The following is an 18892-nucleotide window of genomic DNA, read 5'->3' as shown; positions in this document are numbered from 1 at the left end:
ATCAAAATATTTGAATAAATAAATGCTTAGATTTGCATTCTGGTCTGCTATGAGAGGGATACACTTTAAGAGTCAAAATGTCCCCTAAATGCACCGTATTGGTTCCATGCAATAACTGAGAGAAAGGGTGATGATCATCTATGTAGACATAGTAGCAGCGAAGAATAAGAAAGATGCTGAAGGAGGACTCATCGGGATTGATGACTCATGATGTCAACATCATCATCATCATGTCAAAATCAGAGTCCTGTCTGCCAACCTGTGTGGTAGTTTTATTATCTCAGAGAAGTGAAAACCACAAGGCTCAGAGTGGTCCGTTGACTTGAATGAGGCCGTAAATGAGGGTGGAGGTAAAGCTTGTTCCTAATTCCATGCACATTAAAGTCAGTGTTATTTTACTAGCAAATGTGAAAGTTTAAGCTTATAAAAGACAAAACTGAGTGATTTTGTTGCAAAGTCACTTTAATTATAGTTACCGCATTCAAGAAACACATTTTAGACAACTCATTGTTAAGTACTTTCAATAACATGAAAGAATTATATTCAGAGCTCACAGAAAGAGAACAAGCTTCTAAATTCATGTTTCAAAACAACAAAGGCCATAAGACCTACTTGAATGGTATTCTTTTGCTTTTAGATACAGAGTTGAATTATAGTTCATTTCCAAAATTAGAGTTCTACACAATAGAAAGAATATAAAACTTTATTGTACAATACTTATTTTTATGTACTGGAAAAAAAGAGATTGTTTAGCAACTATTAACATTCAAGTAACACTGGTAGGAGTATATGGTTGCCACTTATTTGGTAGAAAGAGATCTAAAATAAGTTTTATTTTTTAATATAAATCAGATATCAACTTAGTGTACCCAATCTGTTAAAGTCAAGATAAGTTAGCTTCAACCCTAAAGAACAGTCTTTCCAAGATTGATTCAGTTCCCTGGGGGACTTACTCTTTTGTGACTGCTTTTTCTTTCTCAAAATCCAATCCAGATACTATACCTGTCTTCTTTCTTAAATGAGAGATAAACTTATGTAATCACCAACACAGTGCATTTATTAGTAGGACAGATTTAATGGATGATAGAGGGTGAAGTTATAATGCATTATAACACTGTAGTCAAATGTAGACATAGTGTTAGTTGCTCAGTCAAGTATAATTCTTTGCAACTCCATGGACTGCAACCCACCAGGATCCTCTGTCCATGGGATTTTCCAGTCAAGAATACTGGAGTGGGTAAGCTGTTTTCTTCTCCAGGGGATCCTCCTGACCCAAGGATCAAACTCAGGTCTCCTGCATTGCAGGTGGATTCTTTACCACCTGAGTCCCTAGGAAAACCCTACTTTAGACATAAAGTGAAAAGTGAAAGTGAAGTCGCTCAGTCGTGTCCAATTCTTTGCGACCCTATGGACTGTAGCCTACCAGATTTCTCCGTCCATGGGATTTTCCAGGCAAGAATAATGGAGTGGGTTGCCATTTCCTTCTCTAGGAGATCTTCCTGTCCCAGAGATTGAACCTGGGTCTCCCGCATTGTAGGCAGATTACCATCTGAGCCTCATCTTTAAAATCTCTTACAGTTATTACATCCTGAGGAAAGTCCACAGGTCACTTTTGCCTCTCATCATTTTACTTGCTCATTTCCTCTCCCCAGTTCCTGTTTCCTCTTAGCTTTAATCTTTCCCACTTCAAGTGCCCACCTTTCTGGAGCAAAGTAAAGTTTCCCCTTGTCTCATTCAAAGCAGTTACTGTTTTCCTGGAAGGCACACCTTCAGGCTCCTTGTCTGCTTCTACAAGTACCTTATCTAAGAATTCTACCTAACTGAAGGCAGTTTCTTCCCTAAATGAGAAAGGGCCTTATCTTATCAAGAAAGAGGTACATTAGCAGATTTTGGGGGAATATAATCTCTTTACAATCTTGTATTTAACTCTCCATATCCCCTGGCAGAGGGCACTACAAATGGCTCTGGAATTCTTGCCTGAAGAAGCCCATGAACAGAGAAGCTTGGCAGGTCATGGTCCGTAGGGTCATGAAGAATAGAACACGACTGAAGCAATTTAGCACGCACACATGCACTCTGAATGTATGTTAAATAAGCAGGGTGACCTTATACAGCCTTGAGGTATTCCTTTCCCAGTTTTGAACCAGTCTGTTCTGGTTCTAGCTGCTGCCTCTTGTCCTACATACAGATTTCTCAGGAGATGGGTAATGTGGTCTGGTATTCCCATCTCTTTAAAAATTTTCCACACATTCTTGTGATCCACAGAGTCAAGGCTTTAGCATAGTCAATGAAGCAGGAATAGATAGTTTTTTGAATTCTCTTGTTGCAGTCCGTGGGGCTGCAAAGAGTCAGACACAACTTAAGGACTGAAAAAACAAAGTAACAACAACAAAGGCATTTGCCATCTACCTATGCTGCTGCAGTTGCTGGTTTTTGACACTCCTTGAGGGGAATTTAGAATGGAAAGTGAGGCACTCAGTGTTCCAGAAAACTATTGAAACAGGTCTTTAGATAGTTAGGTATTTTCAGTACCTGGTTTCATGATCCCAATCCTTGTATCTTCTCACATCTAAAAAAGCATTAATTGCCTTCATGGTGACATCAGATCCTCATGAAGAGCAGAAAACCTTTTGTAAAATAAGTGCTTGATTTCACTGAACTCCTCCTTCACAATATCTTACATATTGACCTTCCTTCACTACCTCTATGGAGCAGCCTCTCAGAGCTATCTGGGGTGCTGTCTCCCAGGCTTCCGTCCTCCTTTTGCCCCAATAAAACTTAACTTGCAGCTCTCAGGTTGTGCATGTTTTTAGCTGAGAATTGTTGTCATTCAGTTGCTCAGTCATGTACAACTCTTTACAACCCTGTGAACTGCAGCATGCCAGGCTTCCCTGTCATTCACCATCCCCTGGAGCTTGCTCAAACTCAAAACCATTGAGTCAGTGATGCCATTGCTCCTTCTGCCTTCAACCTTTCCCAGCATCAGTGTCTTTTCAAATGAGTCAGCTCTTTGCATCAGGTGGCCAAAGTATTGGAACTTTAGCTTCAGCATCAGTGCCTCCAAAGAATATTCAGGATTGATTTCCTTTAGAATTGACTGGTTTGATCTTCTTTCAGTCCAAGGGACCCTCAAGAGTCTTCTCCAACACCATAGTTCAAAAGCATCAAGTCTTCGGCACTCAGCCTTCTTTATGGTCCATCTCTCACATCCATACATGACTAATGGAAAAACCATAGCTTTGACTATACAGACCATTGTCGGTAAAGGGATGTCTCTGTTTTTTAATATGCTCTCTAGTTTTGTCATAGCTTTTCTTCCAAGGAGCAAGCATCTTTTAATTTCATGGCTGCAGTCACCATATGTAGTGATTTTGGAGCCCCAAAATTAGTCTGTCACTGTTACCATTGTTTCTATACCTATTTGCCATGAAGTGATAGAACCAGATGCTATGATCTTAGTTTTTTGAATGTTGAGTTTTAAGCCAGCCTTTTCATTCTCCTCTTTCACTTTCATCAAGAAGCTCTTTAGTTCCTCTCTACTTTCTGCCATAAGGGTGGTGTCATCTGCATATCTGAGGTTATTGATATATCTCCCGGCAATCTTGATTCCAGCTTGTGCTTGATCCAGCCTAGCATTTCTCATGATGTACTCTGCATAGAAGTTAAATAAGCAGGGTGACAATATACAGCCTTGATGTACTCCTTTCCTAATTTGGAAGCAGTCTGTTGTTCCGTGTCCTGTTCTCACTGTTGTTTCTTGACCTGCATATACTTTCCTCAGGAGGCAGGTCAGGTGGTTTGGAATTCCCATCTCTTGAAGAATTTTCCCCAGTTTGTTGTGATCTACACAATCAGAGGCTTTAGCGTAGTCAGTGAAGCAGAAGTAGATATTTTTCTGTATTTCTCTTGCTTTTTCTATGATCCAGTGGATCAACAGCAATTTGATCTCTGGTTCCTCTAACTTTTCTAAATCTAGATTGTAGATACGGAATTTCTCAGTTCAGGTACTGTGAATCCTAACTTGAAGGATTTTGAGCATTATTACCTTGCTAACATGTAGCCAACATCAGTGTTGCCAAAATCTTGGCTCTATTTGCATTTGTGCCAAATAGAAATATGGAAATAGAGTCTTGGAGGAGAAGGAAAGAGTGGCTTTATTACTTTGCTAGGTGAAGGCACAGTATGCTCGTGCCTCAAGAACTGTGTCCCTTCCTAGGTGAGTAAGGTGAGGTTATATAGTCAGGCAGGGATATGTGATAAGGTTCAAGGGAGTAACATTCTCTCATGCTTTTTTTCTTCTGGAAATTTTCCAAACTGAGGTTCTATGCAGGGTTTTAGGGGTTAGGTCTTCTAATCGTGATGAGCCTCTCTGATCCACTTAATCTAGCCTCAGGTGGTTTTGTAGTTGCTCTTCCTTTGACTAGTAACTGTTCTGCCCTTTGGAAGTCACTGAAGGTCATGGAGACTGAAGTCTTGCCTATGAGATGGTGAACAAAAAGGCATCCAAACTCAAGAGACCCAGAGCAGTAGTGTGTACATATAACAACACTACTCCTCAATTCTTCCCCTGTCTTCTTCCCGGCATCTTCTTCCTCCTCCGTGTCCATTATTCTGTTCTCTATGTTCATCAGTACCATTTTTCTAGGATCCATGTATATGCATTAATATATGGTATTTTTTTTCTCTAACTTAATGTAACTTAAATTATGTAACTTAATATCAGATTTCCAGGGTTTGAAACCCATGTCTGTTACTTAAAGCAAGTTACTTGACTGATGTTCAGATTGTCATTATCAAATGGGAGTAATTTGGAATCTTATAAGGATTGTAGTTATAATTATTTTAAGAATAATTATATGATTATATAACATATAATTCTTAATTATTTTTATAAGAGTATTATGAAGAGTCCATAGAAGATCACCAGAATATCCACCACCTTAACAAACAGTTCTAGAAGTTGAGGAAAGGGAAGCAAATATAGATATTTATAGAGATTGGGAGTCTGGGTTTAAGTGGATTAAGACAGGTCTTTTAATGCAGGAATCTTATTGAGACTGGTTAGTGGCAACTAAAAAGATGCACAAGTTGAGAGTTAAATTTTATTTGGGACAAAATGATGACGGAAGCCTGGGAGACAGCATCTCAGATAGCTCCGAGAAGGGAAGGTCAATATATAAAGTTTTAGTGAAGGGGGAGTTCAATACCATTAAGCACTTATTTTGCAAAAGGTTTTTTGTTAGTCATGAGGATCTGATGTCACCATGAAGCGATTTAGTGCTTCTCTAGATATGAGGAGATGCAAGGATTGAGATCATAAAATCTGTTCCTAAAAACATCCAACACTCTAAAGACCTGTCCCATCAGATTCCCTGGAGCACAGAGTGCCTCACTCCACCCTGATCCCTCAGGGGTTGTTTAAGGTCAGTAGCTGTAGCAGCAAGGGGTTCAATCTCCACAGAGGCAGATGGCAAACGCCATTGTTGTTCAGTCATTGGCAATGCTCTTGGTAAGTGCCAATTTGTAGTTGACATCAGTGTGTGATGTAGTAGTTTAATACTGGTGGGTATATTGAGGGGAAAGTTTTGAGGTCAACTGATAAGCAAGCAGTCTCTCTATATATTGTTCTGAGAAGACAACCAAATAACCTAGTCTCCCTAATAAGTGAATTTTTTTGACCAATTAATTGTTTGAATAGTTTTATTTTCTGGAATTTTTTTGAAGCATGAAACCATTTATAAGTTCATAGCCTTCTCTTAGTTCTGATATTTAACCTGTGTCATTGCAGATTTCAGTTCGTTGTCAAGGTCAAATGAGATGATCCATAGAAAACATGTAGCACAATGTCTGCTATGTAATTAAGTGTTCAATAAATGTTTAATGCTTAGTACTTCTTTCTTATGATGCTTTTTTTTTTCTTAAATCAGGGTTTGACTACAGGAGGAGATGGCCTAACCCTAGATGAGGAATGCAAGTTTTGATAATCAGATTCACTATAGGGTGAAGGAAGTTGTGGGGAGCTATTCCAGCTTTGGTAATAGGACAGAACACAAGTTAACAGACTTAACTAATGGGTATTGAAGAGCAGGCAACAAGCAGAGATCTCAGCAGAAATTCACCTTTAGAGATCTTCTAGCAGAAAATAATAAGCAGAGATTAAGATAAGGGAGCAGGAAGATTTAATAGCAGACAGCCACAGCCAGCCATAGAAATTTCTGATTACAACAATAAATGACTTTAAAGAACTAAAAGGGAAAGTGGCAGGACCTTGACTCCACACTGCTACACTGGACAAAGAAGTAAAGCAGTTTTCAAGCCAGGATGGTCTAGGCACCAAACCTATTGAAGCTGCATTGAAAATGAAGAATAAAACAGATGCTTGGCACAGAAACTAAGAATAAAAGGCGAGTTAACATGGCTGTGATCAGAATCCTATCAGCAGTAAGGCTGAGCCAAGTAATTATAAGACCTTACCTATAATATCTTATATATGTGTGTGTTAGTCACTCAGTCATATCCAATTCTTTGTGATTCCATGGACTGTAGCCTGCAAGGCTCCTCTGTCCTTGGAATTTTCCAGGCAAGAATACTGGAGTGGGTTGCCATTACATTCTCCAAGGGATCTTCCTGACCCAGGGATCAAACCTGGGTCTCCTGCACTGCAGGCAGATTTTTTACCATCTGAGGCACCAGGGAAGCCCATCTCATATATAGTGCTTTATAATATAAGAATATAATAAAAATTACATTCATATAATTCCTTAATGATTTTATTCATTTCTTCAAAAACCCCAGAATATAGATATAGCAAGCAGTTTTACTCCAATTTGATGACAAAACTGAAACTTCAGGAGTTTGCTCACAGATCCTGAATGGCAAAATGAAGATGTAAACATAGAGTTTCCAGATACAGAGCCTTCTCAAATATATCAAAATAGAATGATGCCACTTATGTTCAAGAGGAATGTGTTATAATAGAATGACTTGTAGACCAATTTTCTTACATTCTTTCCCTTCCCTAACCCTTACTCATTTATTTGTCCTGGCTCTACAAGCTTAAAAACCAAAACCAACTGAAAATATAAAAAAGATGTAGAAAACTTGGCATTTCTACACCTCTAGTACAGATTATAATAGTATAGAATTATGATTGGGACATCAATCTACTGATTAATACAATAGCCTGCCTTGTCAAGTTTTCATTCATCAACATCTTATAAAATATACTTTGTGACTTGCAGAATACTACCTTCCAAAGAGAGAGACAAATAAGATTAACCTCCTCTTGTTAAAAAATCTCCTAGTCTATTGTATTAGTTGTATTTATTGTGAAAGTGTATAATGAGGAAAATGATTGAGTCATACATGAAGTGCAGGATTGCAGAAGGGGGCTGAGTAGTCTTCTCTGGCATTAGGGAAGTTGAGAGAAAGAAGCTCCCTGTTCCTCCTTTTTCCTGCATAGCACACCCTACCCGGGGTCCTCATGGCATGTTTCATACAGAAACCGACAAGCAGAAGAGTCCTGGGAAAAAGTCCTGCTCAGTAACCCTCCTGTTATGCCCACCCCAATACATCAAAGAGAACAAGATCAACTGTGGGAGAGGGAGAGGGTGGGGAGATTTGGGAGAATAGCATTGAAACATGTATAATATCATGTATGAAACGAGTCACCAGTCCAGGTTCGATGCATGGTACTGGATGCTTGGGGATGGTGCACTGGGACGACCCAGAGGGAGGGTAGGGGAGGGAGGTGGGAGGAGGGTTCACGATGGGGAATGTGGGTATACCTGTGGCAGATTCATTTCGATATTTGGCAAAACTAATACAATATTGTAAAGTTTAAAAATAAAATAAAATTAAAAAAAAAAAAGATCAAGGAATGGATATGACAGCAAATAGGCCAAGGATGAATACAAGGTCAGTTCATGCTGTGTGCTAAGTCACTTCAGTCCTGTCCAATTCTTTGCCACCCTATGGACTATAGCCCTCCAGGCACCTGTGTCCAGGGCATTCTCCAGGCAAGAACACTGAAGTGGTTTGCCATGCCCTCCTTCAAGGGACCTTCTGAACCCTGGGGTCAAACCCGTGTCTCTTATGCCTCTTGCATCAGCAGGCAGGTTCTTTACCACTAGCACTACCTGGGGAGCCCAAGTCCACCTGAATTTAAAACAAAGGTGTTTGTGGCAAGTGTTTATCAACTTCCTTGGTGGTTCATATGGTAAAGAATCTGCCTGCAATGCAGGAGACCCGAGTTTGATCCCTAGATTGGGAAGATCCCCTGGAGAAGGGAATGGCTACCCACTCCAATATTCTGCCTGGAGAATTCCATGGACAGAGGAGTCTAGCTGGCTACATTCGACAGGATAATGAGCCAGATACACTTGAGTAACTAACACTTTGTAAAAAAAATTTTTTTTAATTAGTCAAGTAATTATGATTATAGGAACTTAACTTTTGGAAGGTTTAACACAATGTGTATACAAAGAAACATATAGGATACCTTGCAAAATTAAGTGCTTCATTTTACTTGAGGCTCCAAGCTTTCAGTTATGAAAGAATCACTTTCCTGTTGCCCAGGCTTTTGTTGCCTGGATGCATTAGAAAATGATGAAATTTCTTTCTGTGAATATAAATGTTAAGGAATTGGGAAACATTGAAACCACCCATAATTCTGAAAGGTTCAATATAATTCCTACAGCTCTTAAAAATAAGAAGTATAGAGAGGACTTATATTGTAAGTCTTCATTTTAAATTACTGTTATTAATCTTTGTTTGAGCCAGTTAAAAGTAGCCACTGACTCACTGAGCCGCATTTCAACAAGTCATGCAAACTACAATGTTGACAGCCTTTGTTTGGAGTCCTAAATGGATTGTGTCTAACTAAACCACTGTGTAATTATGGATCCTTTGTGATTTCACATTCTCATCTTATAGTCAATTTTTCTTTCTTTGATGTGGTGTGTTGTGTTCAGTAGCTTATATGAAAACATCAATATAGCTTTGAAAAGGATAAAATCAAATTGTAACAATCTATGTTTCTCTAATGTGGACATAGCCAAGGGGAAAGATGGTAAATAGGAACACTATCTCACTGTATTTCCATGTTCCACAGGGAGGAAATGTGATTCTATCACCATATTCTCTCCAAAGAAGAGCAGTTGCATTTATTTCTCCTACATTTATAAGTCAACAGCTGATGCACAGAAAACTGGATAAGCATTAGTATATATCCAGATGACAGAGGAGATTGTAAATTAAGTAGAGAAGACTTTCTGACTCCAGTATTTATACTGAAAGGAAATAATGACTTATTTTAGTTCATAAACATAGAAAAAGATACTAACATTATATATCCTATTTTAAAATGTTGATGTAAGCAAAATTGTATATTGATGTATATATATGTGTCATATCAGTGGTTCTGTTAAATAAATTTGGGTAACTGATCTGTTTTGGCTGCACATTTGAATGCCCAGGAGAGATTTCTTTTTAATCTTATTATCCATAGGCACATCCAGACACCTAAATCAGAATCTCTGAGGATAAAACCCACATACCAGTTTTTTTTTTTTTCATTCTTATGGGATGATTCTGATGTGCAGCCAAGATTTAGAGTGACAGATAATTACAGAATTAAAAGGAAATAAACTTTGATTTTCTTTCAAGTATTATAGATTTAGAATGTCAAAATATAATGCAAATATGAAATTCTGCTAGGATAAAGCTTATGATCTTATTGGAATACCAGATTCCAAGAGCTCAATTTGAGTATTGGGTATCAGATATCTTTCAAATTGATTAAAATTGCTATTGCAGTCTGACACATTTACTCTCAAAGTTAATTACATATACATTGTGCTCTCACAATTATGTCAAAATTTTCAATTCTATTTAGATGTTTACATAAAAGATAAATAATGTCTTCAAAAGACAGCTGAGTATTTGATCCATATATAAATAATTTCAGTGATAGCTGACTTTCTATACTTAGTTTTAATTAAATGATCCTAGGGAATCTACTTCTCTTTTTATAAATATATATATTTATAAATATATAACTTATTTTTTAAAGTACATAGAAATTTTTTTCAAATTTTCGGACACCTACAATATCATTTAAGACATTTGATCTGGTATATATTATGGAGCAGAAATCATTACCATTACTAATATTATTAAATCATAAATTACTTTATTAGCATATCATTTATTACTTTATTATGCAGGGTATTGAAGTAGCTCTGTGACTTGAGATTTGTATCCTGTGAAATAAATATTTGGATTAGTCAACTTTGAAAAGTGAAAGTGAAAGTGTTAGTTGCTCTGGTATGTCTGACTGTTTGTGACCCCATGGACTGTAGCCTGCCAGGCTTCTCAGTCCAGCCAACTTTGAAAGTCCTTTCCAATTCCACCTTTTGGAGATTCTGAGCTTTACTCTGTTGTGAGGCATACATGCTAAGTCATGTCTGACTCTTTGCAATCCCAAGGACTGTAGCACACCAGGTTCCTCTGTCCTTGGAATTCTCCAGGCAAGAGTACTGAAGTGGGTTGCCATTTCCTCCTGCAGGGTGTCTTCCCTACCTGGGAACTGAACCGGTGCTTCCTGTGGCTCCTGCATTGGCAGGCAGATTCTTTACCACTGGCACTTCCTGGGAAGCCCACTCTGCTGTGTAGATCAAGCAATGTCTACCACACATTTCAGAGTACATCATTCAGTTGCCCAGTCACATCCTACTATTTGTGACCACATGGACTGCAACACAACATTTTAATATGATTATGTGAGAGAGATAAAAGCTGAAGTGGTAAAATTCTTCCTGTTGTTTATTCACTCAGTTGTGTCTGACTCTTTGCGACCCCATGGACTGCAGCACATCAGACTTCCCTGTCCTTCACCACCTCCAGTAGCTTGCTCAAATTTGTGTCCAATGAGTCAGTGATGCCATCCAAGCATCTCACCCTCTGGCGTCCTCTTCTCCTCCTGCCTTCAATCTTCCCCAGCATCAGGAGCTTAAGGAATATTGCCTACATGACAACTGTAACTAACCATCAACTATGAAACTCATCCTGAGTAAGACACATGAAAGGTAAAAAGCATACACTTAAAAGATCATTAGAGAAGTCAAAACTACAGAATTATTTTCAGTACCTCCCCCCAATCCCATTATATAGGACTTCCCTGTGGCTCGGATGGTAAAGCATCTGTCTACAATGTGGGAGACCTGGGTTCGATCCCTGGTTCGGGAAGATCCCCTGGAGAAGGAAATGGCAATCCACTCCAGTACTATTGCCTGGAAAATCCCATGGACAGACGAGCCTGGTAGGCTACAGTCCATGGGGTCGCAAAGAGTTGGACATGACTGAGCGACTTCACTTTCACTTTCAAAGAAGTCAAAACTACAGAATTATTTTCAGTACCTTCCCCCAATCCCATTATATAGGTTCCTTGTTGTATTTTCCTTGTTTTTAATTTTTTTTATGAAAAAATCACTGACTTAAAAACTCTTCCAGCTTTGATACTAAAAGCATTTTTAAAAAAACTAAAAAAATCGAACAATACTTTAAGTACTTTTCTATGGCTAAAGAAAAAATTACTGTATTTACCTGTTTTAAGTATACACTTTCTACCTTTCATGTGTCTCACTCCAGATGAGTTTCATAGTTGATGGTTAGTTACAGTTGTCATGTAGGCAGTGTTCCCGAAGCCTGTGTGAATGTGGTAATGCTATTCGTATAATCAAGCCTCAACTAAGTTATGTGCACTATTTATATTCTGTGTGTGAAGTTTGTCATTCATTATTTCTTTAGAAAGATTGCAATATGATTCTTTGTTGAAACAAAATGTTATAGTATGAAAAGAAAGGAAGGAAATAGTGGCAAAAATTGAATTTTATAAGATGAAGCCAATGTTTAGCATTGGAGCAATGACTACAGTTTCTCTTGCTTATCAACAGCTGACTGATAGCCTTATTATCAATTATTTATTATGTCAACTCAGGGCTAGCAGCGTCCACATTGCCAGGAGTCTTACTAGAAATTCACAGCCTTATTCCCATACCAAATCTACAGAATCAGAATCTGAATTTTGTCAAGATTTCCTTTGCCACTAAAAGTTTGCAAGCACAGTTTTATAGTACCAAGGAGGATACTCACAAGATGAAATTGTTTTGTATTAATATTTTGTTACCGAGATATATGCTAAATGTATGTCTCTCATTTGTTAAGCAATACAACCCCAAACTAGAGAAATCCCTTTAGAATAGATGAAAGAAATTTCAAAGCAACAAGAAACTAGTGTGACTGATGTATAAGCAAGCTTAAAATATTGATGGGAATCTATGTCCAAATAAATTGGAGAGCTTTTTCTATAGGCTTTAGGTATTGAATAGATCCTATTCAAGATAACAAAGCATTTTATTATGGTTTGACAACATTTTTCTTTCCTAGTGGTGCACAAAATAATGATGTATGTTACCCTAGGTGACAAGAGGTTTTAAGAATTATAGGCAATAATTCTAGTTCAATGTATCATAAATCTGTTAAAGATTATAAAAATAAAAAAAGAACTCTTGTTCATATATATTTGTATGCTTCAGTAACTGGATCAACAGACATAGAAAATGATTAATTTGTATAATAAGAATTATCCTATAAACTATTTTATTATACAAAGTTTCTTTTGCAAAATAACTGTTTATATAGGAGAAAGAGGATGAATTAATAAAATATTAACCACATTTTATTTTATGCTACATTAAATAATGACATAGTGGAAATTTTCTCTAAGCAAAATATTATAGCTGTATTATTAGTAAATTAGTTCATTATAATGTTGTCACATATAATGAATATAAAATTAACATTTGTTAGTAGATTTTTTTAACCACAAAAATAAGGCATGATGGAAATAAGTTGAGAAGCTGGATCTAAGTATCTGCTTTTATTTTATATTATAAATTATTTATTTGACTAAATATCTTGTTCACTTTTCTTTATTAGCATTTAGCATAACATGCAAGAGGTTTAATTTAAAAGCAATGTTTTATATACAAATGATAATAAGTAGCCTCCATAGACTATTATCCTTGGATTAAACCAGTAGTTGCTGACTGTTGGACTGATTTCAGCCTGCTTTTTCAGTTTTGCTTCTTTATTGAAGATGACAATCATCTTTATGACTCATTTTGTTCAGCATGCTGAAAGTGAGGGGGTGTTTTGATGAGGCAGAAGAACGGAGGTTTGAGGAGAATCTCGGCGAGGACCTTTCTGACTTACCAAGACAGCTTTCTAAGTTTTTTTAATGATAAACTGCCTGGAAGACCAAGTCAAATGATGATGAGACATATATTAGTAGAAACCACTTTAATCTTGCTACCAGAATGGGAAAAGATGACTATGAATCAACCTACCACTTCTACCTTACATTTGAACTTTTTTTATATACACAATGTTTTATATAGTGTGGATGCTTAATGAATGTTATTCAAATAAATATATACTGAAAAATGGTTAGACATATGTACATTCTTTCCTGGCTATATTACAGAGAACTTCACTGAAGAGGTGTTATTTTAGACTGCTGTAAAAAATGATTTGAGTCTCTGCAGGCATATAGTTGATATTTAGTTTATTACATGCCTTTGATGCCCACACTTTATTGGATTTTTTTCACTCACCTGTGAAGGGGACTAATTTTAACCATGCTAATTTTGTGTCAAGGATTAGGTCATTTATTGGTGGCAGGGTGTATCTGGTTCATTTCACTTTATGGAAAGATTTTAATTTTCTTGCTCTTCAGCATATTTTACCAAGAAAAATACCATAAGGTGAATAAACTTCTATTCCTGTCTGGATACCCAGTGACATTTTTGCAAAATACTCTATAATCACAATGATTTAACAATATGTGACAAAAATGTCTAAAAGTTGACAAGTGGATATGGCTGAGAGCCACTTGCACATTAAAATTGCAGTGACCACCGAGAACATCTGCATGATGATGGTTTAGTCGCCAAGTTGTATGCAACTCTCTGTGACCCCATGGACTGTGTAGACCGCCAGGCTCCTCTGTCCACGGGATTCTCCATTCAGGAACTCTGGAGTGGGTTGCCATTTCCTTCTCCAAATATCTGCATATTATTTATCAAAATGTACCTTACAGGTTTGATGGCTTGAAAAGCAAAATCTGGACTTCTTTTAATTTATCAGCAAAATTAAGTTTTTTTTTTTCCCAAAATATCAAGTTCTAAAATTAATAACAATTATGATGCAGCCTTTTACTTAATCGTGTGTTCCAGGGATCAACAGCATCTGAATCACCTGGAAACATTTTAAAACCTGTATATTCTCAGGCTGCACCCTAGATCTGCTAAACCAGAAACTGCATGTTACCCAATCCCCAGGTGATTCCTCTGTACATTCAAGAGATGTTCTGGAAGCCTATACCCTTTTGTCAGCTCTGATTTTGTTTTGTTTTGAGAATCTTTGAAATGTATCTTGACCCCAACATCTTTCCCTCAAAGTAGATATGAATTATGGCATTCTTCAACAGAATGAAAAATGTACATGACTAGATTTTAGAAGAAAAGTAATCTCAGTTTTACAAGCTTCAAAGCCCTGTGCACATATGTCTATTTATGTTCTCAGGAATTTTTGAGTTATACAATAGTTCTTTTTTCTAAACAAAGACAATTATATCTACTAAATGAATTCCTTTAGTACCTGGTCTTCTATTGATAGTCTCATAATGTTGTTTTAGCTTTCTTAGACTTGTGTCCAAATCATGCCCTTTTGTTCCCTAGAGTTAATGTAAAATTAAAAAAAAAAAATAGTCAGTTCAAATAATACGAGTAAGTATTCATATTTAATTTTCAAAGTGCCAAGTGAATACCCACAACATATATAAAAAGGAAAATAATTTTAAATAACCATAAAATGTTGTTGTAATAAGGGACTTTTGAGTCTAATTTTGTGTCAAAATGGATATTTTTATTACAATGATCAGAAGGAAAAATGAACTTAATAGCTTGTCCTTCTTCTTTCCTTTCTTCCAGATGCAAGACAAGGGTCTACCCTGATGAACTCCCAAACACAAGTGTAGTCATTGTATTTCATAACGAAGCTTGGAGCACTCTCCTCAGAACTGTTTACAGTGTTATAAATCGGTCCCCACACTATCTGCTCTCTGAGGTCATCTTGGTAGATGATGCCAGTGAAAGAGGTACAATTATTTTTCTTGTATATATATTTTTTAATTATAGGGCTTTATTGTGTTCAAAAAGATAACAGGGTAATGATCCATATTTTCCTTGTAATTATACTAACCCTGAAACTACCTATCAATTTTTTTTAGTATATCTAGTCAGTGCCACTCCAGAAACAAGTAACTAATTCTTTCAGTTTACCTCATGATTCCATTTGGTTCTTACTAACCTAAGAAATCAGCCAAAATGACTTTCCAAAGTATTTCTCTTTTTTCCCAACTCAATTGATCATATGACTGAACATTTATATGACACAGTGGGTATTTGGCTCTTTTTTTTTATTGTAGGTAAAAGAAAAATAACATATTTAAGAAGACTGCAGTTGCCAGTGTGGCCCAGTTTATGAATTACAGTCTGGTATATTAACTTCCTAGTGTAGCTTATCCTTGTCAGCCAAGTGATAGAGTCATAATGAACTATACACTGATAGTGATGAAATCTCTGTATCTTTTTTTTTTTTTAACCTAATGCAAAGCATGTTGATAGGAGTTGACCATCGCTTCTGTGTGTTGAATTTCCATCTAGATAGTAGTTTCCCTTCTCTGTCTTAAAAGAGTTTCAAAACCTTATAAATTCTTAATTGCACATTACAGATTTTCTCAAGTTAACATTAGAGAATTATGTGAAAAATTTAGAAGTGCCAGTAAAAATTATTAGAATGGAAGAGCGCTCTGGGTTAATACGAGCCCGCCTTCGAGGAGCAGCTGCTTCAAAAGGACAAGTCATAACTTTCCTGGATGCACACTGCGAATGCACATTAGGATGGCTGGAGCCCTTGCTGGCAAGAATAAAGGAGGACAGGTAAGAATGCATATGCTCTGTCTGTCTGGATTTTGACTGAACTTGTTAGGACTGTTATGGCTATCCCTCAAAACTTTTCTTCCCAAGCTGCTATTTTCAGAATGTTTATTTCCTAGCTTTTAAAAAAGAAGTCCCCTTACTCCTTATTTAATTAAGATCTTGGTTTGTTTATGCCCACCTGAATATTTGATTAAGAAATTCAAACAGTAAAGATGCTGAATATTCATTTTATAGGTGAAGGAAATCAGTCCAATCAGAAATAGTAGTATATTTTACAAAATATATTTTCAAAGCAGCTTTGTCTTCACAACCACTCTGTGAGGTAGATAATAAAGATACTCTTCTCTGTATCTGATGATAGGGAACAGATGAGTTAAATAGCTTGTCCTAGAAATTGTAAATGATGAGGACAACAATTTAGTTCTCCCCACTTCCAGAACAATCTTCTCTCTACCTAGTCACTGTTCTTAATCAAAGTCGAGTACAAAGCCACCTTAAAGATCTTTAAAAACTCATATACACTCATGCACCCCACTAAAATGAAATCATGATTTAAAGAAAAGCGCAGCTGTAAGAATGCTTATTTAAATAGTATTGCCATTCTGTACACACATATCATGAAATCTGAAAAGTTCAGGAATACTTTATAGAAATTAGAAACCCTCATAGATACCTACAATTTTTTCCCATGTGATATTATGAAGTATAAATGGATTTCTTGCAGTTATTCATAACTATTGATGATAAATGAGTATCATTCCTAATGAAGACAATTATGCCAATTGCTGTCTGAAATAATAGCAAAACATTGCATAGCACCTTGCTTGCATAGTCATTTCACCTACAGTAGAAAGGTCTACTTAGAATTGAAGTTTTTAATTAAGGCTCCAAGACAGGGGCTGCTTTGTGTGAGCTAGTGCAGCTCTATCACATAAACGGCATGATTTGGTATTTGCCAGGAAGATGGATGGAGGTTGTCAGTAAAATGAACCATAGCAGTTGAAGAAAGCAGTGGGAACCTTTTAGTCTACTGAGTGTAATATATGGGTAATAACATTTTTCCATTCTGTGTATTGTACAGGAGGGTAAGGCTGGCAAAGTAAAATGAACTTGGAACATCTTAAATGCATTTCCTGGCAGCTTTTCATACATTATGCTGCTTTTTAAAACACGTGTTTCATATTCAACTTAGTGAGATTATAATATTGCTTCACTATGGTCATGAATAGATCATTTATTTTTTAATCTAACAACATATTTAGATTGTATAGGCATATAATGAACTCTAATGTCTTATCTTGCTTATATGTTCTAAAGTTGCCATAACTAGATAATAAAGTTCTATTGAAGGTTATTAGATCTAATGTCATCTCCCTATAATTTAAATGATTACATTTAATGAAGAAAGAAAGATATTGTTTTTATAAGGACCAGAGTTACCAAGAAGCTTTTCCAAGGCTACGTGAAACCTTTTAAGTTCTTTTTTTTTTTTTTAAGATTCATTTGCTTATTTTTACAGCTGTGCTGGATCTTTGCTGCTGTGCGTGGGCTTTCTCTAGTTGTGGCAAGCAGAGGCTACTCTCTGGTTGCTGTGTGTAGGCCTCTCATTTCAGTGGTTTCTCTTGTCGCGGAGCACAGGCTCTAGGCAAGGGGGTTCAGTAGTCACAGTGTGTGGGCTCAATAGTTGTGGCTCCAGGGCTCTAGAGTGCTGACTCAGTAGCTGTGGTGCACAGGCTTAGTTGGCCCACAGCATCTGGGATCCTCCCAGACCTGGAATCAAACCTATGTCCGTGGCATTGGCAGGTGAATTCTTCACCCTGAGTCACCAGGAAAGTCTGAAACCTTTTAATTTCAGAGGACTCTAGACATTGGTCAATGGTGTGGCATATAAGACCTATTAGAAATTGAGCGTTGGCGGTATAGGTGTTGCAAAACCAGAATAAATAATGGGCAGCATTTCCTTGTTATCCATATCTGTGGGTGATTCTAGAGCATATTTGTGTATTTACTTTCTATCTTATGTGAAAAACAAGCTCTACTTTTTGGAATTAGCTATAAACAAGGCCCAGTTGTTTAAACATGTACTTTGGAGATGACAGATGGTTGACACCATAATAAACCATACAGGCTTGCAATAGAGGTAGACTAGAGAAAGTGCAACATGGATTAAAAGAACCCCTAGTGACCTCCCATGGTGCAAAGTTCCTTATCCTAAAAAGCTAACCATCAAGAATGTCAAATCTATGTGTGTATAACTTAATCACTTTGCTATACAAGGTGATATATATAGTATAAATTAGCAACACCGTAAAGCAACTTTACTTCAATAAAATAAATTAAAAAAGAAAAGAATACCAAATCTCCTGGCTCTTCCTCTTACTTTAAGAAAACAATGGGTCATAAAACTCCAGAGACTAAAGTTGCTTATCTTTTCCTATTTTAAAACATGTAGATTGTTTGTGTAAACTGCTGTCTAAGATGATTCACTCAGAAATTGTCATGAACCTAATATCTTTCATAGGAAATATTTACTTATACTGATGATCATGATTTTTATTGTTGCTTCTCTTTGTGGGTTTTCATTTGTTTGTTTTTCCATGAACATTTTCTCTGAGCCATCTCTTTAAACTATCGCCTTTGAGAGTCAAGCTACCAGATTGAATTTGCTATTATTCATCCTTCACTCCCTGCACACTGTTGCTTTTCAGTGGGCTATAGCTGAAATGCTGCATAATATCAAAGCAGTCTACTAGTCATGCTGTGGGGAGAGGTTTAATGAAAAATAGGCCATGTTCATCCTGCTGAGTTAGTACTTAGAATGCATTTGG

At 36.7% G+C, this 18892-nt stretch overlaps 1 protein-coding gene across 6 annotated transcripts in view; it reads left to right on the top strand.

The window, feature by feature from the left end:
• Window positions 1–18892, top strand: part of GALNT13 (polypeptide N-acetylgalactosaminyltransferase 13) — a 656510-nt gene that overhangs the window by 395501 nt on the left and 242117 nt on the right. For all 6 annotated transcript variants that reach the window (NM_001076886.1, XM_024975592.2, XM_005202449.4 and 3 more), the window contains 2 exon segments: window positions 15054–15220; window positions 15857–16064. In NM_001076886.1, the coding sequence (NP_001070354.1) occupies window positions 15054–15220; window positions 15857–16064 (375 nt within the window).

The sequence above is a fragment of the Bos taurus genome, chromosome 2, assembly GCF_002263795.3.
Source record: "Bos taurus isolate L1 Dominette 01449 registration number 42190680 breed Hereford chromosome 2, ARS-UCD2.0, whole genome shotgun sequence".
Lineage (NCBI taxonomy): Eukaryota > Metazoa > Chordata > Mammalia > Artiodactyla > Bovidae > Bos > Bos taurus.
This window is presented reverse-complemented; position numbering and strand designations above follow the sequence as displayed.